Source organism: Rhamphochromis sp. 'chilingali' (assembly GCF_963969265.1).
Source record: "Rhamphochromis sp. 'chilingali' genome assembly, chromosome: 9".
NCBI classification, from domain to species: Eukaryota; Metazoa; Chordata; class Actinopteri; order Cichliformes; family Cichlidae; genus Rhamphochromis; species Rhamphochromis sp. 'chilingali'.
The window spans coordinates 36154152-36178091 of record NC_137936.1 but is presented as its reverse complement, the minus strand read 5'-3'; the positions used below and the strand labels follow the sequence as shown (position 1 = coordinate 36178091).

The following is a 23940-nucleotide window of genomic DNA, read 5'->3' as shown; positions in this document are numbered from 1 at the left end:
TATGTCCCAGTGATAGATTGTTTTATAGATGGTGTGATGGGGCTGAGCTGACTCAGATTTCACCTAGAAGACCTTTAAAAGTGGAATGAATTTGTTGTTCTTTGGTTCCCATCAGTTTGATGTTTATCTTGTCTGAAAGCTCCATTTAGCACTTGTTATTTTTCAGAATAAACAGTAACCCTGATAATGCATCTGCGACAGACTGAAACAACCCTACAGATTAGGAATCAGCTCTCGGCCTCTGAATTTTTTTATAAAGTGGAATTTTTAAAAATCAGAGCAATCCAAAGCAATAAAGATTCAGGTTTAGTTGCTTTAATGCATTGTTTATCTGCTTCTTTGATGTCTGAAAACACCATTTCAAAGCCCCCAGTGTTTCAAACCCCTGTCAACAGCAAACGTCTGGAGTTTATATCCCTCCTTTTAATGTTTTTGAAAGAAAAATCCCCATTCTTCCTACCTTCTCACTGCCAGCTAGGTCAACCAGATATAACTTCCCACTCAGCTTCTGCTCAGTCTCCACGTTTTCTTGTTTGATGTTAATGAGGAAGATGCTGTGACTGCGGGAACTATGCTCATTCATGTCTAAAGAACAAACAAAAGTTCACTCAATTTAGTTCAAGTTCAAGTCTTCACTTCATACCTCGCCATGCATTTCTCCCCTTTGCACATTAATCTTGAAACTTTGAAGGGGGAAAAAAAGTCTGACATAAAGTGTCTGACGGAGTGAGTGTCACAACATCAGGAAGATCAACAGTGTGACTCACTGGTGACAGCAACGTGACGGTTGGCCTTCCCCTCATCTATCACATCCATCACCTCCTCGGGACTTGTGACAAAGCGCTCAGTGCAGCCCTTAGTGAAGCAGGAAATCAAATATACGTTCAGTAATATGCACAAATATTAGCTAAACATACAACAGATCATCATGAGTGCAGAGCCAGAATTAATAATTGTGGTTTCTTTAACTTGGACTAAGACAGCTTAGATGAGAACATCGATAACACTCTCAATCATGTCAGGAAACAGTAGAAAGAGTCAGTGTTGTTCCTCTGTACCTACATAAAAATTCTATTTGTCTGTTTTTCCCTCTTTTTTTGAGGGTTTGCCATGTTGACAGCCTCCAGGTTTTGAGCGAGATCAACCAGAGCGCAGTCATTTCCACAAACACAGTAAAGTTAGGTGTGATGATGCATTATAGAGCCTGTGGAGCAGGGAAATTATTTTACTGCTATTGTTAAATAATTGTCATCATTACCATTGCATTAATAATATAATCTGGAGTTTATATTGCATTCAGGGGTTGAACAGTGTGTCTTTCAGAAAGGCTAAAAGTAACAGGACAGGAAACAGGCTTGGAGAGTTTTGCAGAAGTGGAAGTTATTTTGAGCAGCAGGCTAAGACGAGGCTTTAACAATGTAACAGATAGCTTTAAGAAGGCCTTAAGCAGTTATGACTATTTTATACACAATGCATATCTGTGCTTATTTGAGTTGATGTTCAGGTTCATTAATGGTCTTAAGCTTCATCTAGTGAGAGTGTCTAGATGATCCATGCTGAGGGAAAACTAGAACATAGAAGGAATTGCAGTACATGCTTACAAAACACTTATATATCAGGTCATTTCATATTAAGGTTTTAGTAGAAGTTCTTGGTTAAAACATTTATTTAGTAGAAGACATACACATAGTCTCAGTGAGCTTCTGGTCTAGTGAAAGGTCAGAAGTGCAACAGGTGAATTGAGAAAGAGCATTTGAGGACGAGACACAGACAGTAGGTGAAGAGGTGACACAAAGAGCATGTGAGGTCAACACATACACACACATTAGTTAGATTTATTTAGAGGAGAGATTAGTCATGTCTGGTTGTAACTGCAAAAGTGTCTCAGTAAAAGAGGGTGGTTTGTATTCTCCTTCCTCAATTTTGAACCTTAACAAGCCCTAGGTGTGCAGATAACTTTATTTTCTTATCATTTTATTAAGCCAGAACTGAGAAAACTAGCAAGCTACTGGCTGTCAGTCTCAGACATGTCAATCTTCTCACGCTGATCTATTCTTATACTCATAAACAACAAAAACAGCATCTTTATAATAGAGAAAAATGCAAACTGAATCGCGTCTGTAGGTGACTCACCTTTACATAAGGAACTCTGTGTTTGTCTTCGTGCACTGACAGATTCGTCTTTGTCACTGTGTTAGGAGAAAAAAATGGAAGATGTCATTTTTTTTATTACCTAGAGGATTGAGCGTGTGTGTTCATGAGTGTAAATGTTTGCCCATGTGTGTGTTTGTGCAAATAAGCATCTGCATGGAAGTGTTCTTCCTTTCAGCACAACTATAATGAGACCTGACTATGTTCCCTTCATATTTGTGAGTCAGCCTCTATCCACTGTGTGCAGCGTGAAAAAATACTCGAGGGCCTGGCTATGAATATTTTCAAAAGAACTGAAGCCTTATTTTTTGTATAAAGTCAAAGTGAGAGGTTAAGCACGTGCCTCTGATAGTGTCAATGAACAAAATACCAATTTTTGGCAAGGGCACTTACTGGCCCAAATTCCTGCATTAGTCACTGCACATTTGAAAGTCTTATCATGTCGGTAATTAAATTTCACCAGATTGTGGAGGCCGTTTTCTCCCTTGAGACTGTTAGTGTGTGCTTGTGTGGTTTCATCCTACAGCCATTTCCCCCCATAGGTTGTTATTCTCCTGCCTCCATTCATCTGGCTTGTTGTTGACTCTTTTTGTTCAGAGCCTAAATGTTCCACAGGCACTGTGGACTCCCCTGCATACAGATGGAGGCTTTCACCACTGTCTCTGGCTCCATTAAAGATGTAATCACACCCCTCTATCCTGGCCTCTCCATCATTTTACACGGGTTGTATATGGGTGATAAGACTATGAGCCGAAATGCTGAGTTGACTCTGGGTGTATACAGAAAATAGAACAAAGCGAAGATATAAAGGAAGCCAGTGAGGTTGTTTACTTTTTCAATTTAACTTCACAGATCAGTTTAATTTTACGCTTTTTTAAATTAAAAGGCCATGAAAAGCGAGGAGGGGAGGGCGTGATAATAAAGCTTGCTATCGCCAGTGTGTGAATGTGTGTGTGAATGGGTGAATGACTGAATGTAGTGTAAAGCGCTTTGGGGTCCTATGGACTAGAAAAGCGCTATACAAATGCAGGCCATTTCCCATTGCCATTTAGTGTTTGCAGCATTAGTACTGCAAAGTCCATCTTATGTTGTAGCATTATCAGCTGGTTTTGAAACCTAAGACTGTAAGTGTAAACCTCAACATTTTTATGTAGTTAAAACATCAGGAGAAATCACGGGTACAACTCTCCTCACTCCCCAAGACATTTTTAATACGGTCCACTGTTCAGCTAACAGGATTTTAGCTGACCTCTGTTAGGAGATCTAGGGTCACTTTGTGCTATAAGCACTCAGTGGACCCTCACTCAGTTAAACTGAGTAATGAAAAACTCAAGTACTCTGAAAAAAAAAAACACAGAAAACACATCACAAACCGAAAGAAGTCCAGTTGCCTTCTTTTTTTAGCTTCTCAAAAATTTCCCTTATTAATTCACTCAAAAAAGATAATAAAAATGATAATACAGGCAGAAAAGTCACAGAATATTTTCTGTTTTTCTTTCTTTTTTTACTGTGTAGGACAGAGAGAAGTTGGGAGCCTTTGAGGTAACTCTTTTATTATTATTTTTCTACTGGTATTTATTATAATTACATCTGTATTTACTAAAAAATGTGCCCATTAAGGGTTTTTGTTGTAATATTTTCTTTTTGTCTGTTTCCGTGATGCAGTAGTTGCCTGTCCCAGGATGATTTTCTCCTATGGGAGACAACAACCGAATAATATCTTAAACATAAATATAAAGTGATTAGCCATAAGATTAAAAACCCTGGCACAGATTATCTCCTTGATAATTTAGGACACCTTGGTTCCTGAGATTCACTTTATTATTGCTTTGATAAATACCACCCAACTAATCGTTGTCTCACACCAATTTACCACCACCACATTTCCACAGCTTACAACAAGAACTGCTTAGAAATGGCTGGAGGAACATGATAAAGAGCCCATGGTATTGACCAGCTCCCAAGCTCCCCAAATCCCAATCCGATCAAGCAGCTGCAGGATGCATTGGAATAAGTCCCAACCACTGAGGTCGACCAGCCCAGAGGGCCTGAAAGTTCTTCTGCTTGTATCCCAGTGCCACACGCTGCAGGACACCCTCAGAGGTCACATATCCATCTCATTCAGAAAGAGGCAAGTAAATTTAATGCTGTGGCTCATCGCTATAGATGTGCCTGTCAGTTTGCATAGGGTTCAAACACTTTAAGTAATAAGGTCTTAAAATGTCAACGGTTAAACATGATTCATCTGTGTGTGAGCAGACAGCTTTTAAATCTGTGTTGTGACACAGAAAACTACGAAGCATTAACAAAATTGAGCTGTATTTCAGTTATATACCATCCAGCAGGTCCCGGATTTTATCCATGTAGATCTCAAAGTAGGAGACCTGCAGCAAAGACAAAAAACATTTGATAGCAAATATTTTACCAGGGACACAGAAAGAGAATTCAATGCAGATAAATGAGGAGGATGATAGGTGCTCACTGTGCAAATACAAAATGCTGCAATAATCTGCTGTGGCTCTGATGAGGTATTATCCTCTATTATAAGACCGTGATGTAAAAGGGAAAATGCTGTGGGATGATCATGGTTTATTTATCATGATTTATTGATGCTTGGCTGATTCCACTCAACCCATCCATGTGAGGATTACATCAGAGCTTCAAGTTGTATTTCTACTGAATATATTCCATCTAACAGCAAACGTAAAAAAAAAAGAAAGAAAGAAGAAGAAGGTGGTAAAAATGCAAACTTGAACACACAAACGTCAGAATCCACACCAACCTTTATGTGGAATTCAAGATTCTCATCCATGGCAAATATATGTTCAAAAATGTCCTCAGCAATCCGCGGTATTATCCCCATTCCCTGGTGATCATGAAGGTTCCCCTAAAGGAGGATTGAAATGAGACAGAGACATGTAAGTGAAGAGCAGGATAAATGCAGACCCTGGGATGAATAAAGTCGATAGAACAGTAAAAGAAAGGAGAGCAGCGAGGCTTTTGACTTGAAAGCGAACAGGGTTGTTTCCCACAGAGAGTTGTAAAGAAGGTTAGTTTCCACATGAGGCTGAGAAAGAAAGATAGAGAATGATGGCCATGACGGAGGCAGACATAAAGTCAGGACAGGCAGAGGAGGAGACGGTGTTTAAAAAGGAGGAAAATGTGCGTGTATCTCTGTGCTCGCACGTGCCACATTGCGAGGGCTACCTTTTGAATTTTTTAGCAGCACTGTACCTCCATGGTGTGTGTCTTTCCTGAGGAAGTCTGCCCATAGGCAAAGATAGTCCCATTGTATCCTCCCAGTACATCTGAAGCGAGGAAGAAGAAACAAAAGCACGTTAGAGAAGGACGCAAGGGGGGAAAAGAAAATAGGTAAAGAGTGTGAAAATAAAGAATGGCAGGAGAGAACAGGTGCAAAAATATAAACAGATATAAATTTCTATCCTGAGTCACATATGTGGAAACCAAAAAATGATAGCAGCCTGTTATGCCTGGCTTACCCTTCAAATCCTCAGTGCCAAAGTAATCTACTGGTGGTTGGAAGTGTATACTGTTGTACACAAAGAAAGGGAGCTGTATTGTGAGGACCCTCTCCACCCCAGGTCCATTCACCCTGCCCGCTACCACGGTTTGTTCATTGTCAGCAACATCGGGAACACCTGGGCCCAGTGTGCCAGTGCCCTATAAAAGCCGTGGAGCTCAGCTTTTGTGCCCCTCCCCCCATCCCCTAAGTCACTCATCTGCGTTTTTGGGTCACCGCTTCTTATATTAAAAATTCTTAAAAGAGCACCTGCAAACAGCTGCATGGCCATTTGCAGATGAATGATCTATCTGAAAAGGTTCAATTAGGTTTCAGAATTCATCAACAGCACTAGTTACTAGTTACAATGTCACACTGTCAGAGGCACTTCCTACGACCGCTGACAGTGGACTCATCTCTGTGTCCTGTTAGACCTCAGTGCACTTGATACTGTTGAACATTTTAATACAGAGACTATAACAAACTGTTGATCTTGAAGAAAATAAAGTGCAGGGGTTTGAATCTCATCAATCGATTCTAATTTGTTCACGTAAATGAGGCCTTTTCTTCCCTTACAAAAGTTTATCATGGAGTTCCCTTAGGCAAAAAAACTGCATATATTTTCAGTGCTATGCAGATAATATCCATCTTTATTTATCTAATGAATCCAGATGACACAAACCAATTACATGTCCGAAAGACATAAAGGCCTAATTAATTCAAATTCTTAATTGGCGTCACTATGTGCATCACCTTTATGCTCACATGACCACACGACTGGTTTGTGACATATAGTTTAGTATTTTTACTTCGTTTTTCATGTGGACATTAGTGTCTGTGTGCCAGGCTTTACACTGCTCTAAACACTGTTTTAAACTGTTAGGTTTTCTATTCTCAGTTCTACATGATGTCAGAGAGGGAGACTCTGTAATATGGTCATCTCAGATACAAAGATCTGGCTGTCAGGAGTTGATATGAAGCGAGTCATCCTAAAAGGCTTTTTTCAGATGGTGGATGAACGGAGAGGAGTCACCAAGACCCTTTGTAAAATAAAAAAGGATTATTTTTGAGCGATGAATTATGAAAAGCTACTCTAATAGAGTCCAGAAATGAAAATATGAATGTGGAAAGAAACATGGTAGGTCCCCTTTAATAGTAAGATTATCACACTGAATTTGCTAAAATCTAAATAAACCTGCCAACTCTGTGCACCTCAAGGTGTCAGTCAAAGAGGTTGTGTGATTGCATACCAGTTAAACTAATTATACCCTTATCAACAGGCCCTCTTACCAATTATAAGAGGGCCTGTTGTTTCAGCCGTGAAAAAAGTCGGATTGATTTGAATTCAACCTTGAAGCAGAGTTGCCTAAAAGAGCCAGTTTGCCCTCCAGCATTCAGCAAGCAGAAACTCTGTAAGCTTTGGCGGCGCTTTGTGCTCTGGGCTTCTCACTGCTTCACCCACATTTGTTAAATCTGTGCACAAGGTTTCTACAGTGTGAGTAGCAGTGAATGAAAAAATAAAATGATAAAATTGTTTGTGAACGTGTTTTATCGCGACAGAAATTAAACGGCATACAAAAACAACCAGACAGGAAGTTCCCAGAGAAATACAAATATGTTTGACCTTTGCAAAGGTAGATTGATCTGAGCCTCATAAGCCTGTTGGCTCTGTGGGGTACGTGGTATTTAAGCTTGGTTAGGTGCCGAATGACCTCTGTGGCTACACACAATAAACAACAACTTCCTGCAGCATTAATGTCACCAGGAGGCAGTCAGCGAAATACAGAGCAAATACAGATATATTTCCCTTTTTCTTAGTGGAAGCCATAGCAGAACGCCTCCACTCCAGCTGAGGTTATAAAGAAATACACCCTTGGATGTTATAGTGCTGACAGAGGCCAATAAACCTCTGCGATAAAAGTCAAACATGGATAAAGAAAAACATATCATCCCAGAAGTCCAGCAGCCACTGGTCAGCTGACCACAGACACATCACAAAGGCTCTCAGCTGTAACCATGCAGAACCCTCTTTCTCTCCTGTTTTCATGTGTTGCTGCCTCTTCTCGTTCATGTCTTCCTTTGTTTCCACGCTGACCATAGTGAGAACAACGCAGAAGTGTGGCACAAAAAAAAGCAAACACTAAAGAATGTGTTATTGAAAGGAAATGAAGGCAGCGGGACACTAGATTGCTAAACTACAGAGACCTTCACAAAGGGAAACACAGAAGAGAAGAGTCAGCACGAGTCTGAGACAAAGACACTGAAAAGGGCAAAGAACCCGACGGCACAAGTGTGAAGAAAAAAACAACGAAAAGGGCAAAAAAAGACACTGTAAGATGAGAAAACTGAGAAAGTGTAAATATGGATATGGTTTCCAAACCTCTTTGCTCTCACCAAGCTTGCCCCCTCTGTTACCTTTTCCCCCTGACGCATTTCAAATCTAACTTCTTATCGCATGCCTTCCTTTCGTTAACTGCCTGCCTTGAATTTTTTTTCAACCTCGCAGTGAAAGCAATCCTGCCTTTTTATTTCTTTTTTTCTCAGCCTGCATGGTAATCTCACCTACAAGTAATCTTGCATGCCAAATCAATCTTTTTCATGCCCCATCTAGAACTAGTTCAATGGAGTTCCACACTCACTTTGAAGGTGGGAGAAAAATGAGCCCCTAACAGGGAAAAAAGAGGCAGACAGACATAAAGAGATGCAGACAGAAGGAAGGGAAAGAAAAAAAGATTCAAAAGTTGAAGGTAATGGTTTTGTTTGAACTATATGCCCCTTGGATATGCCGGTCCTTCTGCGCAATGATAAGCATGCATGTCATTAATCAGCGCATTGTGATGCTCCTACATGCAGGCCGTGTGACTACATCATGTCATGGAAATAGTTTTTTCTTGCATCTTGTAAGGGAGGTGCTAATGGATGCACCAGTGAATTTTCAGTGTGAAGTGACACCACCAACATGGATATCACGATTATGGTAATTCAAGGTGCTCTGTCGTTTTTTCCCTCAGCTGTTGTGTCACTCATACGTCATGGAGACAAAAAACCCCACAGAACCATGTATGTGACTCACCTTTGACTATCTGCTTGGCACAGGTGCTGTAGACCTGCTCCTGTGTGCTGTTAGTTGGGAAGACTCGGTCAAACACATACGCCTTCCCCTGTGGAGGCCAACACAAACACAGTCAGCTATGACAAAGACAGTTTAGAGCGCGCTTTAGATCATACTCAGCACCTCATCCTCCTCTGTGATGTGCTGTAAAATGCATCTTGGGAACTTTGCGAAGCAGAGCGCACGTGACGGAGACACATCATGTTTTTCACTAAAACATTTATGTAAACCCATATTGCCACTATAAAGCAGTGCCACATCAATATTTCCTATACGCAGAGTGAACATGGTTTATGGATGCTCTGTCCATCTGTGTGTAGGCTGAAATAGCAGGGTGTATATCACATTAAGAGGCCCATCTGTCTCTTTTTGATTAGTGCAATATGCATCCTGAGTATATTTGATGGAGGCAGTGGTTGTTTCGAATGAGTGCACCGCAGCGTAGAGTAGAGCTTTGAGCAAAAGGTTGTTTGACCCAGAGAGACAGAAAGAGACCACGTCTGAGGTAAGGCTATTAGAGGCAGCGTTCAAGGACTTCAAGAGCAAAGTGATGGAGATGAGAGAAGAAATGGAGTGGAGGCGTAGAGAAGACGAGTGGCAGTGTAGAAAAAGTGAAAGACAGCAGATGACCTGAAATCAGCATTTGAGAAAAGGAGAATTAAAAAAAAATGCATAAAGACTGCAAGGAAGAAGAGCCTGTTTCTCTGACTGAACCATCAGTGGGGCTAAATAAGTCAACATGGTGACCAGCCTGCGACTACCCATAGACGGGAAGACATGAGCTAATTCAACGCACATGTCTGGACTGAAAGTGAAGACATTCAGTGTTCAGCTAAATGGATTGATTCATCTTCCCAGTGCAGGACATTTAGTAACACACACCACTTGAAGTGGTCAATAAGATCGGGGTTTATTCTACTTTGAGCAAGCGCTGATGTAAATCCAGTGACTGGGAGCTGTCTTGCCTCCTTCAAAAAGCATGCCTGACTGCTAACAGACCCACTTGTGCTTCTGTGCGTGGTGCATATACTATATATGTATACAAGATTCACAGCAGCTGATTGCCTCGAGGACCTTCTCTACCACCCACAAATACGGCATACCTTCACTGTAAGGAGAAGACACGTACCAAGGATGTGGCAATAAAGCTGAAAAACACAAGCAGAAACTTGCAGGTTATTGTTTCGTTTGTTTGTTTCGATTGATCGTGTAAATTATTGCTTTTCTTTCCAACTCCTTAGATCACCATGACCTGGATGGCTGCAAACCTGCATATCATGTAAATGTGTTTTAGTGGTAGACGATCTATAAAGAATGTATGTCTGCCCTTTGCATAAATTGCATATGACCTGTGAGGATGATCTAAACTATGATTATTGCTGTATCAGAAAAACCCCGGTGATCCATACTATCCGTACTATCAGCAACTGTGAATAAAATACAACAATAATTTCGCCAAAATTTTACAGATGGGCCCCATTGTTCCTGAAGGTTCCAAATGGGACAGCAAGATAAACTCGAAACCCCACAGCGCTCCAGTTTACAGTGGCTTGAGTAATAAGTTCTGTCAAAGATGCATGGCTCACTGACTCACAATTTATGGTTTTTCTTTTTGGGCTTTTGAGCACATTTATTATTTGGTTTTAAAGTTCCATTAAGATGAAATTTTATTTATTTGTCATATCTATTTATGTATTCTGCTTTGGCCGGTGGAAAGAAAAGAGAAAAAAATAAAGCAAAAAGGATAGGTCGACGAATTTATGTCATTTTTAATGATCGCTAAAGAATTAAAGGGAAGTGATGATGACTAATGAAATGTTAGATTAAACTGCACCACCACAGAAGAAAAAATGCTTGAAGCTTGTTAACTTAATTAAGTAGTCTATAAGACATATAAGTTATGATATTTTGCTTACAATGAAATATTCTTTTGATTAAGGAAGCTGGAAAAAAGTGGATGTTTCTAAGGTAGCTGGAGCTAATGTAGATGATGCTGTGTGGTTTTTACCTCTGCTCTGATTCTCTCCCACTTACTTTTTTAAAAAGACATTTAAAGACAGAATCTGAATCTTTGCCTTGACAAACAACTAGACAGTGCAGTAGTTTTGCATTTCAGTTTTATTTACACGGTTTAGCACAATCACTACCAGGCCTGTGCTCATGGGGTTTGGTCAGGCACAAAAAATAACATGGATTTGCAACCCTGTGGGTCCAGTGCCCATGGGGACAGGCAAAGGAAGGGGCCTGGACCTGTGGACCCTCAGGATTGCAGACTCATTTTTGAGATGCGGAATGTCACCTCTTCAACGAGGACCTGAGCTAGCGCAGGATGGGACTAGATATCATTGTGTGCACCGGTGCACACAGTGATATCTAGCTTTTCTCCAGGATTCTGGAGAAAAGCAGGTCTCTCCTTTTCAAGACTGGCCCATGCTGGTGTGGGGACACTTACAAGCCCCCGGCTGTGCATCATCATTGTGGCGTTTTTCCATTTTCTTGGAAAGGAACTGCATAGTGATCTAAAGCAGAGTGTTGGTTCATTATTGGACTTCTATGCTAGGCATGGGCTGGCCTTTACAAACACCATGTTTGCATATAAGGTGGCTCTTACGTGTATTTGCTTAGGTCGAAAAACAGTGATTTACTTTTTTGTCTTGGACACTCAGATGAAGAAAGGAGTGGAGGTATTAAGTGACCACCACCTAGTTGTAAGTTGGACCAGATGGTGAAGAGAAGGCTCACGGACAGCAAAGCCAAACAAAAAGTGAACATCTGGCAGAAGCCTGTGAACGAAAGGTCTTAAACTCCCATGTCCAGCATTATTTCTTTTGCATCCTGGGAGAGGCTGGGGACAAATGAGTCATGGTCAAGACCCACACTGCTTGCAGGAGCTGTGGTTATAAGGTCATCGGGACGTCTGGAATACTCTCCTTAGCCTTCTGCTGCTGCGGATGGGTGGCTGGATGGATGGATGGATGGATGGGTTTATCACAATGAAAATGTGTAGGGTGTTTTTTTTATACAACAGCTTGTGATCCTTTTCAGTGTTGCTATGGTGTGACATGAAGCTGGCACTGCGGCGTGCATTAAAATAATCCACTTCAATAAAAAGAAAATTATAAATAAATCAAAAAATAAACACCATAAGCAAAAACCCTTAGGCCAATCTAGTATATTGACACAATTTATAGAGGTTATATAAAACGTATTATTTCAACCTGCCAAGAGATTGAACTCTGTTCAATCTATATATTTTTTTAAAGTTGTCGCACTAGAGGAGAAAAAAATACAATTTGTGCCACTCCCCAACAACGGTCAGTGAAAATCACGCTGAATTACTGCAGAGTAACAATAACAGAGTGTTTCAGCAATGACCTCCCACTTTACACTTTTATCTTTTATTAGTGACAGACTGCAGGAACACTTTGGCAAAACACAAGCTTCAATTTTTTATTTCTATTCTACTTCTCAATAAGCTGAGCTGTTGTGCTGTAATCACAGCTGCAGGTACAAACAAGCTCCACATCAGAACTGATTAACCCCGACTCTCTTCCGAATGAGCCATTTATAATATACTACACACATGCTAAATACTATGGAGGGAGGCACAGGGGAAGGGAGAGGAGTCATGATGTGGTCTTCATCGGGATGAATAAAATGAATCTGTTATGTAAGCTGGGTAAAAAACAGCCCTTTGCCCATCATTTGTTATGCTGTCTCCACTAAAACACTAATCTGCTCCTGTGCTGCATGAATGTGATAATAGCACCGGCATACAAGACATTCTGTAAGCTTTCTATCTACACGTCCATCTTTCTGTCAGGCCTGTTGGTCCAGTTAGGTATTGTTACATCTGCTTGTTTGCCTCAGTGCAGAGTCTAACATATGTCTTTTCAATTTCGTGAGTGGACGCTGTTAAAAATGCAAGCGTGGGAAGCATACTGTGTGCATATGTGAGTGTGTGTGTTTGTGTGCATGTGCATGCGTGCAAATAATATATCCAATTAAATTTGTACATGCAGACATTGTCTATGGCCCTCAGCTCTGTGTGCCATGCTAAACACCCACATGGCCTATCCAGCCTGCAATCTGCTGCTGTCTGCCAGGAAACAAAGAGGCAGTGGGCTGCGAGAGTGAGAGAGAGAGAGGAACACCAAGACGCAGACAAAGAGAGAGTTACACAAAGGTTCAAAAACCGCAATAAAAAACAGAAACTGTGAGACTTTTCCCCAGCGGGCAAAGAATGGACAATTAATTACAAGACCGAGCTGTGCAAGGAGACAATAATCAGAGAGCAGAAAATAAAGTAGTAAAATCAAGCTATATAATCAGCAAAAAAGACAGAGAGAGAAATACAATCAAAATAGAAAACGACAAACCCAGGAGGTGCAGAACAGACAACAAGAACAAGAGGAAATGAAAGAATATACATTAAAAAGACAAAGAAATGAGAAATACAGGGCTGCAGCAGTCAGTGACAAATTTAGATTATTATGTGAGGGGGGCAGAGTTTAGGACCCTGTAGAGCAACCTGAGGGCTTGGCAGGGATCACACAATCATATTTATGTAAAAAAAGAAAGAAACATAGCAACCGTGTTGCCATCAACCATCAGTTTATGGACTGTTTTGAGCATTTAAAGCCATCTTGTTTTCTAAAACCAGATATGACAAGTGAGCTGATGCATCTGACTAAGGAACCGAGGGCGCCACTCGCTCACACAAAAGCAACCTGCCAGTCAAAAATTAGCCAAACTCTGCTTTAGTGCTTATTTTAGCATAATTTAGACCACAATTTATAAAATCAAAATTGTGCTGTGTTGGAAAAAGGCTTAAAACTATTGGCAGTGACAATACATGCATCTCACTAGGTAAATGCATGTACAAATAATAAATTCTGCTAGATTTCTGCACAATCTAATTTTTTTTTGCAACATGAGAAGTAGCTGCGTACTGGTCAGAAAGGCACTTCCACACTGGCCTCACATTTCAGACCAAGAATCCATATCCGTGATTCAATTTGAATTCATTCAAATATATATCATACATGGTTTTTGATTCTCATGCATATGTCGGTCTCTTTTCCTAACTCCTTGTGCAAACAACAAGATGAAGAACAATATGTTCCAGCCAAAAGAAAAACGTGGAATTTCCATGTAAATGAGCATCCCCCTAAAGCAGCTTTAAATGGCAACCTGAAACTGGCTCCCGATGCTGATAAACCAATAGAACTGTCAAACCCTTCTTCTACAGCAGATGTTTTCACAGATAAATCTGTACTATACCATAACCAGAGCCATCTGGCAGATGCACAAAATTATGAAGCAGCAAGTAAAGAAAGCAGAAAAACAACACTGAGGATGTTCATTCAACTTTATATTTTCTTTATAAATTTTATATCAGATAAACAAATCACAGATATGACTCAGACTCTATTCGCTAAACAGCTGAACACTCTGGCTTTGTAAAACGTGCTTCAAACTATTTCAATTAAATCATTTACAGTTTCCAGATCATAAAGCTGAATGAACAAAAATGGTGATGTAATCATTTTTCCAGGATTTGAAAAGGAAAAGCAGAGTCAAAGGTGCTTTTTACACATGTTTAACTTTTTGGCCCACGTATTTGTCTACAAAACTACGACACTGAATTGTATCATAGTCAAGCAAACCTAACTGAAAGGGAATCTATTCATGCACGGTCCTACGTATATCCACATAAAACCTGCAGAGGGTCTAAAGACAAGGGAGTGGTGGCAAAATTACCAAGTTAACCTTGAAACTTCTAATATGTTTGGAGTTGTGTTTAAAGTTTTTATTCCTCAACTCCCAAGCAGCCAATAAAGAGCTGATCTGGCAGCACTTGGAGGACGAGCACAATATTAGATAGGTGGTTTAAATTTTGCAGCTATTCAATTACTGACAACAGACAGTAGTAATGCACCGAATCCCTTTGCCACATGTTAAAAAGGCTAAAAACGACAGAGTTGAAAAGATAACCGCCCACAGCTAATACTTTGATTACAGTAAACTCTGCAGGGCTTCGTTTTAAGGAGAAATCACAGCCGAGGTTACAGCAACTCAGTCACGGCTACAAAACCAACAATAGCAGCTGCTATGAGAAAGTCTGCACAGAGCGCTTCACCGTGAGAAAGTAACACGCTTCACTGCATCGTGCCTAACATCCACTTCTTCCCTGAGAGGTTTTTCAGCTCCGTAATTACCCAACGCTACATCCACCTTTGCTCCTGGCAGACAACACGCATTACTTGCTTGGTCACACAAGGTCATTTGATGGGAAACTGCTTTATGGAGGTCTGTCACTTGACCTTTATGTTTCTGGTGAGGAGCATTTCAAAGAAACAGCAACCTTTCTGCAAGAAAAGGCTAATTCTGGAAATAACACCTTCTGCTTGTGCTGAATATTTAGTGACTGCCAACATTCGCAATGAGGGAATAATGTTTTCCAACACAGGGTGCATTTCCCTTCCACTAACCAGGAGAGACATTAGTAAAAAATTGACAGAAAGAGCTGGAGGAGATGATGGAAAAATTGGGCCGTGTATGTGTTTCTCCTTCTCCAACACATTGAGATCATTTTTTGGCTCGTTTGTAGATGTTTGGTCTTCCTGTGTAGGCTTGACTGGGGGCAGAGAGGAGGCAGAGGCAAAGGAAGTCCTATTTCCACTAATCAAAGTGAGAGTTTATCTTGGTCTCTGTCAGTCTTTGCATCAGTCTTACCCACAAATTCATCAACCTTCCTCTCTCTCCCCACAGAAATGCGAAAACAGGCACAGTGAGAATGACAGGAGAGAGTAGCAGCTCAAGCTGCCAATGTCTGCACCATTCTTCAGGCTAATCAGGCTTCAAGCCCCAGATAACAGCATCATTAGCGTTTTTCTCGACAACAGAAAACCCCTCACAACTGCAAAAGCTCCAGTCACACAATATTATCTATCACTGCTGTTTTCCCTAATTCACTGGGCTGACAACTCGCAGAGTCGACTGGCATAGTGCCTCGAGGGCAAAGTGGCTGTGAGGTTCACATGTACAGTAGTGAAGTCTGGATGCAGAGATGCAGTGGTGGCGTTGTATTCTTCTTCTTCTTCATTTTTTTGTTTTTTCAGCTATCTTGTACTCATCAGAGCCATTTTTGTAGCAATTTCACTTAATCGCTAGCTCGGGGAACTGAGGTTTACCACCCAACATTACTTTGTTAACACACTTCTAATCAGTTATTTTCCTACATCAAGTTGCTTATAAAAGATCCACGGATAGAAGTGGAGCAATTATTCCTGAATCAAAGTGAGATACTCTGCATAATTTATCAAGATGAATGAAGGAAACGGGAGACAGAGGAGTGGAGATGGGAAGGAAAGACTGGGCTTTGTTCGCCGGGACTCAGACCAGAAAACGGGAGCAGCAGCTTCCCAGTGGACAAAAAGCGAAGTTAGAAATTGAAAGACTTGGAGTGACTTCAAAATGAGGAAATGGAGACAGACTAATTGGTTGTTATAATGCAAGCCATGACGGATGAACTTCAACGACAGCCAGAAAAGAAATGAGCAGAAATGATAGATTGATAAAGGCAATAAAATGCCAAAAGCAAATATTTCATCCTGTTCTTCATATTCCGGGAAAGTCACACACTTGAAACACTCACCACAGCCGAGCCTTCTTCTGCTTGGTACACACTTGATTGTAGAGATAACACACACATAACAGATGCATCCACCCTCCAGGTCTGAATAGTCAAGTCAAAGTGAAAGCACATTAAAAAGTGCTTTTAAATGACCAGCAGGAGGCAGCACCAGTGGTTATAAGTCTTTTATGAGTCTGTGGAAAAAGTACCCTACTTCTTACGTGATTTATAACCTTACTAAACATTCCTCCTAATGCGCTTATGGACTTACTATATCATAATCTTTGATATGACTTGCAGTTTATGTTGAAAGCTAATTTATTCCAAATTTTAACAAGTGAGTGAAAGTGGGAATAGCATTTACCTAAACAGTAATTCCTCACATGGCCTGGAAGGAAGCAGGGACTCTGATTTCTAACACGTGGGGCAGATTTTCCAAGAAACGCCTCATATTTCTAACCCTGATTTAGCTGGTTTTAGCTTCACGTCACTTGATGACATAGATTAACTCAAATATTTGTTCATGCTCTCAAGCTAGTTGGCCGCCTAATAATTCAGTCTATGCAGCAGCGTGGCTGGTTCATTGCACCCGGCCTGAACATGATGTGTCACAACCATATTAGAGTTTCTAATGCCCCATGTACTGTGTGAGAAGGTACTACACACAATATTCCCGGTTTATTGGTGTAAATAGGATCTACAAATAGGAAATTATATGACCGAGCTTTGAGAAACACTTCAAATGTCTTTTTCATAATGTGCTTATTTGTGCCTTGTCTGTGGTGTTCATGGCTAATCTAAGCTAAGATTAATATAGAACATCATAAGGACATTAGCATGGCATTTCTCTTGTCATCTCACCCTTTGCAAGAAGGCAAACAAGCATGTTTCACCAAATATCAGGCTATTACGCTTAAAGTGAAAAGGGTAAATTATCATTAGCAGTTCTACTGATGAAGAGCATGCAATAAAAAACAAAAGCCTCTAGAAAACAATTTTGTCAATTAAATGTTGACAAAGTTCTTGAATCCCTTTTTGTGTTGTTTAGAAAACACAAACGTCCCACCTGATAACACTTAATTATGTTGTTTCATGAGAGGCTTTATTTGTTTTTGCTGTGCATCATGTTGCCTTTATGATTCCAGAAACTTCAAATAATTCAACCGTATTCTCTTTATTGAGCATAAAAAAAGCTCAAGCACACACTGAGGAGAGCCCTCAGCATTCTGTAAGTGCAAAGCACACAGAAAATTAAATTTTGTTCAGATACTGCAAACAGTGCAGAGAGACAAAGGAGAAAAGGTTTCAGAAGGAGAGGGGGTAAGGAGCAAGGAGAAGAAAGGAAACACTTGGCAGAGATGACAAAGATGCCTCATCGTCTATGTGACACTGACGGCTCCAGCGCTTGCCTGCAATGTCACATTTGATTGGCCTCCTGCCTTCACACATTTTCCATTTATTGATGTTGTAGAATTATAAAAATCCTAGAAAACAGAAATGAGCCTTGAGGAAGAACTGAGTTGTCTGACACGAAGCGAGATCAGCCGCGTCAGCCTGAAGCAAAGATTTTCAGTCACAGCCCGAGACAGTGTGAGCGCCCAGCTAATAGCTGTCCTCCCTCTCAAAGGGAATATTTGATGTCAAAAGGCATATCTAAGGTCTTGCGGCCTCACACTTGTTATCTCCTTTTCAGCCAGCAGTCTCTTCCTTTCAGCTCTACCTGCGTACAAGTTGCAATCAAAATTAATTCACACAGGATACAGGATTACTCGTGACAGCAGCTTTGTCTCTGTCTACAGCACTTCAGCACACTGGGGGAAAAGCCAAACACATTTAGCATTTAATGCTGAAGAAATGTGTGTGTTTTTCTTTTCAGGCAGCAACTTTACCTTAAAACGCCCTGTGCCAAAGTGCCAATATAACTTAAAATGTGTAAAGTAATTCACGCAGCACCTTCTAACACTACGGGAGCAGACAGCGCATCAGTTTATCACGTTTTTTAAAAGGAATATATGAAACGTTTTGAAAGGTGAAAAATATGTCACCCAAAAAGTGGTTTATAGAAAGCAATCTTTCAACTGAGCCATTGGTCCTTCTCTACGACTAATTCAATTAGTACACAAACCTTCGAGCCAACTTTACTGGTTGATTTTAGCCAAGAAGTAATGCTCCAATGTAACGATAACGCAACCAGCTTACAACTCTAGGCCAAATTAAAATAGAGGGTTTGTGTGGTACAGGGCCACAGTCTAGATTAAATGTGAGCCTCGACACTGTGACTGATCCTCCATACAGCACGTTTCAAAGGAAGACACTCACAGTACCCCACCAACCAGCCACAGCTCTGCACCACACCACTGGTATAAGGCCCATTAATGTGGCCGAGAACGAATAAAAAATTAGACCACGAAGAAGATTCAGAAAAGTAGCACACATTTCAATCAGCTTCTGCTGCAAGCAATTAGACTGAATCAAACTAGGACTGAGCAATGATTTAAATTTCCTGTAATAACAACATGGTTATGGTGATTTTCACTGTAATTCTGCCACAACTAATGACAGCAACATGCAGCGAGGTAATTTGGATAATAAAGGCCTCCAGGAAGAAAAAAAGCGACTTTATTAAGATTTTGCATAAAATGGAATTAATGAGAAACTCCAGGAGACAAAAGAGGTAAGGTAAAAGAGCAAACCAAAATAAATAAAAAAGTTTGATATGATTATCGACGTACCTGCTGGAAGCCAAAACAAAAATCGCATCGTGCTGCTTTAGCCTGGAGAGAAATGCTTTTTAAAGTCTGAGCTGGGGCCAATCCTTGGCCATTCAAAGATTAAAATAAGCCTGATATTTATGTTTGCCAAGATTTTCCAAGTCTCTTTTATGTGATGTAGTTTAAATTAATTACTAAAATCGGGATAAATTAGATTATCCACAGAAAAGGAAAATGTGCTTTAAAGCATGGCTCTCCTGGGAAATAATAAAAAAAAATGCTGGAGTACATGTCAGCATTCTTAAATGTCAGTTCGATTAACTGTGCCGTGTTTAACCAAAGGAAACAAAGTGTTGGGCATTGGATGGCTGGGATATTCCTTTTCTCTCCTTGGGATTTCCTTGCTTTCCTATTCCCAAGACAACAAAACACCAGGGGTGCTAGCATGTCCCGACACGTGCACGAGCATGTGCAGCTGGTTTACGAGGTACTGCTCGCATACACTGAGGGCAGACACGCGGCCTGGGCAGCATCCTGGGCATGGCCGTGGCTAATGAGAAGAGGACGCTCCATTAACACTCCCCAGAGCTAAAAGCTTGGTAGTCACAACCCACTTGTGTCACAAAGGCAGAGGAATCATGAGGAAAGTGTTGACGAACTGGAAGAGCTTATCTAACCCTGACACACATGCACACTGAGTAAAAATAAAGACGAGCTGAAGGAACTGGAGTTAATATCCTGTTCAGTGTGGCTGCTGACTGAATTGATGTCAGTGTGATGTTAGTATTAAGGCGTGCTGAGAGTCTTTATTGGTATGGGGTAGATAGTTTTGATCCTTGACATTATAAAATTGCACAAGTTAGCTTTAATACGGTGATGATTTAAATATTGATTTCTTTATTGAGGAAAGCAAAATAGATCTCAATGAGCCCTTTTATCATTTTGTACCTCCTCACATTTCTAGGAGGGATAAAGGGACGTAAACTCCGCCAAAGTCAACAGATCCCTTAATATTTTGGCTCCTGACTGACGGGAGCTTCCCCTCTTGACGCTATTAAAACCTGCTAGAAGCCTCTGCCAAAATGAATGAGATGACAGATGAGCTGAGCTTTTTTTCTCTCTTCTTTAAACTGCTGCTGAGTCATGAGGAAATGAGCAGCGGAATCATTACACCATGAAATCCAGCCAGACAGAGAAAAATACTGTGAAGCATTTATTGTGAAAGAGAATGACAGAAAGAACGAGAGAGGGAAGAAGCAGACGAGGTCTAATCCCAAGAGGTGGCTGCTTTCGCACCGATATCCAACATGGAGAAAAGAGTCCAGATCTTGACCCCGCACAGCAGTCCCATCACACTGCTAATTGGAAAGGGTGTGAGCTCTGCGCTGATAGAATTAGAGTGCCAAAGTGTGCGAGCGAAGGAAGAGCACACCTTAGATCACCACTTGTGATTCTGCTTGGTTTCCAGACAGTTAACGGTAATGCGAAAAAATATCCTTGAGAAGAAATGGTTCTGCTGGAGCTATAAATAACAGGTACAAGACAGGTAGATGACTTTACACGGCGCCCGACATGCTCTGTCAACAGTTTGTTTCAACAGCAGCTGTTTCCCCTGCATCTTTTCTACCTTGGCGCCTAATGAAGAAAAGGACAGGAGAAGGCGGGAGGATCGGCTCACAGATGAGATTAAAGAAAAAGAGCCCATCAGAAATCAGAATCACAGCCATCCCACCAACTAAGAAGCTGCTGGTTAATAATCAGCTAGTTTTTAACCATGTTCTGCAGCAGCACACCATTTGACCTTAATTTATTAGTAGCAGAAAAAGTAAAAGCTACCTCATGTGCCCACATGACATCTGAGAGCTGAAGTGCAGGGTACGCGCTCTCTGTGAGCTCTCTAAGACTGTTATAAGACCTCTAATCCGTTATTCTTCCCAAAAATGTAAACAAGGTGTTGCTCACTGTTATGAATACAGCAGCCACTGCAATTTCTATAGAAGTCTTGTAAAACACTTAAGGGAACAGCAGCCATGGAAGAATAATCCATGGGATATATAAATGCTGTGCAAAAAATAGAAAATCAATAGTTGTTTAGTCCACACATATTACTTGGTTTTACTAACACGGGGGCAGAGAGCCACATTGCTTTTCATTCATCTGTTACGGTCAACAAAAAAAGCAAAGGTCACTCTGCTCCATGTAATGATGACATGGAGGTCAGCGTGGTGCTACGAAACTTCGAAACTTGATATAATGAGTGTTTGAAATGTTTCTTGTTATTTGCTGTACTTTGGTTCAATCTAAATCAGTGTGGACCTGCACTGCGAGGCCGGCTCATTAAAATGTAACTCTAATGTTGGAAAGCAACGGACCGTGATAAAACAGGCCCACAGGTATGGAAACACAATGACCTCTAGTTTGTGAGACACTGAAGGGTAGATCCATGGTGGAGGCTTTTCCTCTGGCTTCGTTGTAATACTTAGAAATGGGAAAGGACCTAATAATCTTTGTTGATACGTTCTTTCATCCTCTCTTACCCCCTCAAGTTAAACTCAGCGTTCGGCTAAAAATAATCACAAGGAAAGCAAACAAAATGGAAAATATTTTTGTTTCTGGACAAAGGGAATGAAAGTGATAGTGCTTATCCCGCAGACTCTAGAAGATGAACACAGCCGCTGGGTATAAAAAAGTGAAGCCAAAGCAGAAGCTCCTTGAGATCCAATTCAACTGAGTATCACTGGGTGCTGGCTCCACAAAAAATAAATGTGAAAAAATCTGTCTGCAACAGATGCCCATCCAAAAAATGATCTACTCTGGTGAATTCTTGGATAGTGGTGATTTTAAAACAATTTTATCACTAAAAAGAACTAAAAGGGCAACATAAAAACCCCAAGATGCTCTCCAATGCATCCATCCATCCATGTGTGTACATGTTATGCAGAATGCACTTACAAAGCATAGAAGAGAGTGCTTGTGTTGTATAAAGCACTAGAGTAGAAAAGCGCTATATAAGAATCAGTTGATTTACCGTTCTCCAGTCACTCTACCCTCTCCAAATATATTCACTTATATCTCCAAAAACCAAGATGGTGATGGCCCCCACTGGCAACACTGTCCTGTGTTGGTAACAATGTAATAGGGTTGCAGAAAAGCTGGACAGATCAGAGTGATAGAGACAGGCAGCAGTTTACACTCTAACACAATCTAATACTTATTTGTCTTTCCTACACAGGTTTGCTCTTAAAGTTAACTCCATTCTGGGAGAGTGAATCTTGAGCTGCTGAGAATCTTTAAAGCAATGGTTGGGACTTCCAGTCAATCAATCAATCAATTAATTAAACAGATTATTGTGGATTTGAAAATCTTTCTTGGTTTTCATATGTACCTATTTTCAGTGATATCAACTTTAATCGCATTTTCCAAGTTACCTATATGTGACTACAGCATAATAAAACTGGAAATTGTGTTTTTGGTTTACCAAACCATATTTTTAATGCCCCCCTTGGCTCATGCGCTAATCACATGAGCCAAGGTGTGAAAAAGGGTGTGGGTCGTTATCAGCAGAGGTTTCAGGTGAAACTATTGTGAGACCCAATCATGTGACTTACTGAGATCACTTTCATAACCTATAAATGATCTTAAAGCTTCACCGTTACATTACAATAACAATAATTACAGTAATAATTACAGTAATTTGACAAATGTGGCATGCTTATAATAGTTCTAACATTTTTCATAAGCATCTTAATTCAGAACTTCTTATCACACGCTGCTCCTGCTATGAATATGATACAATTTTAGTATGCCTGTTACTACTGGACAGCAAGAAAGAAAAAATTCCATGTCTTTTCGCCCCCGAGGCTGCAACCATCATTTATTTATTCATAGACCCGAAAGCGTGATTCACCGTCACAGTTTTTTTTGACTAACAGATTAGGAGGGACAATCTGGCCTTTCTGATGCTGCATTATTGCAGGCAGTGAAATACTCGAGACAGCTGTGTCACTCCACTGTGGAGCAAACACAAAGACCATTCGTTGGGGCAGTACAGCCAGAGTGATTATTACTGTCACCCAGCCACAGAGTGATGCTTAGCTCCACAGGTGGCTGCAAATCTGACGGTGAAAAAAAAGACAATAAAAGACTATGAATAATAAACACATTCATTTTGGGGTCACACAGAGAAGATAATGTGCCATACTGCCGTTGTTATCAAAATTAGCCTGATGATGATAATGTCTGAAAGTGCTTTGAGGAACTGATAAGAAGGCTGACTGGAGTTTTGATGTATGATCTGTGATAAATGATCGCATTGTTCTTCTGCTAGTTTTAGGTTTTATTTAGCCACTTTGCTCTGCACTCTTTCAGCTTTTAAACTCTCTCTGCCTGTGTTAGTGAGACAAACAACACAATCAAAGAAACACACTGCACTCCTGTTCTGCTGCTGCACCACACTTCAGATAAATTACACCGATTCCTCGCTTCTGATGTCAAACGGATGGGCCTATATCTTCTATAACAGCAGGGAAGCCATCAAACACAAGGTTCAATTAAAGCCCCGAGTTCTCAAGGTGAAAGGCATCTTGCCCAACACCTAGCTGCACGCAGACACAATTAGCATAGAATAATTATTACTGTCACACAGCCAGTGGTTTCAACAACTTTAACAGCAGAAGCCAAACATCATTTATGAAAGATAAGCTGATGTTTGATGAGAAACAAAAACACTTTTTTCTTGCTTGAAGTGAACAGTTCATAAGCTACAGAGTCCTGCTTCGGTTCAAATGAATCGATGAAAACTTCTTTT

The 23940-nt window shown here is 40.6% G+C and overlaps 1 protein-coding gene across 1 annotated transcript in view; it reads right to left on the bottom strand.

Moving 5' to 3' along the window:
* The window catches only part of kif5ab (kinesin family member 5A, b), a 76842-nt gene that overhangs the window by 46084 nt on the left and 6818 nt on the right, over positions 1-23940 (bottom strand). Inside the window, exons 2-8 of the mRNA XM_080891733.1 lie at positions 8745-8832; positions 5386-5459; positions 4934-5038; positions 4487-4535; positions 2134-2189; positions 768-855; positions 461-585 (exon numbers count right to left, since the gene is read on the bottom strand). Of these exons, the coding sequence (XP_080747859.1) occupies positions 461-585; positions 768-855; positions 2134-2189; positions 4487-4535; positions 4934-5038; positions 5386-5459; positions 8745-8832 (585 nt within the window). The remainder of the gene's footprint in view (positions 1-460; positions 586-767; positions 856-2133; positions 2190-4486; positions 4536-4933; positions 5039-5385; positions 5460-8744; positions 8833-23940) is intronic.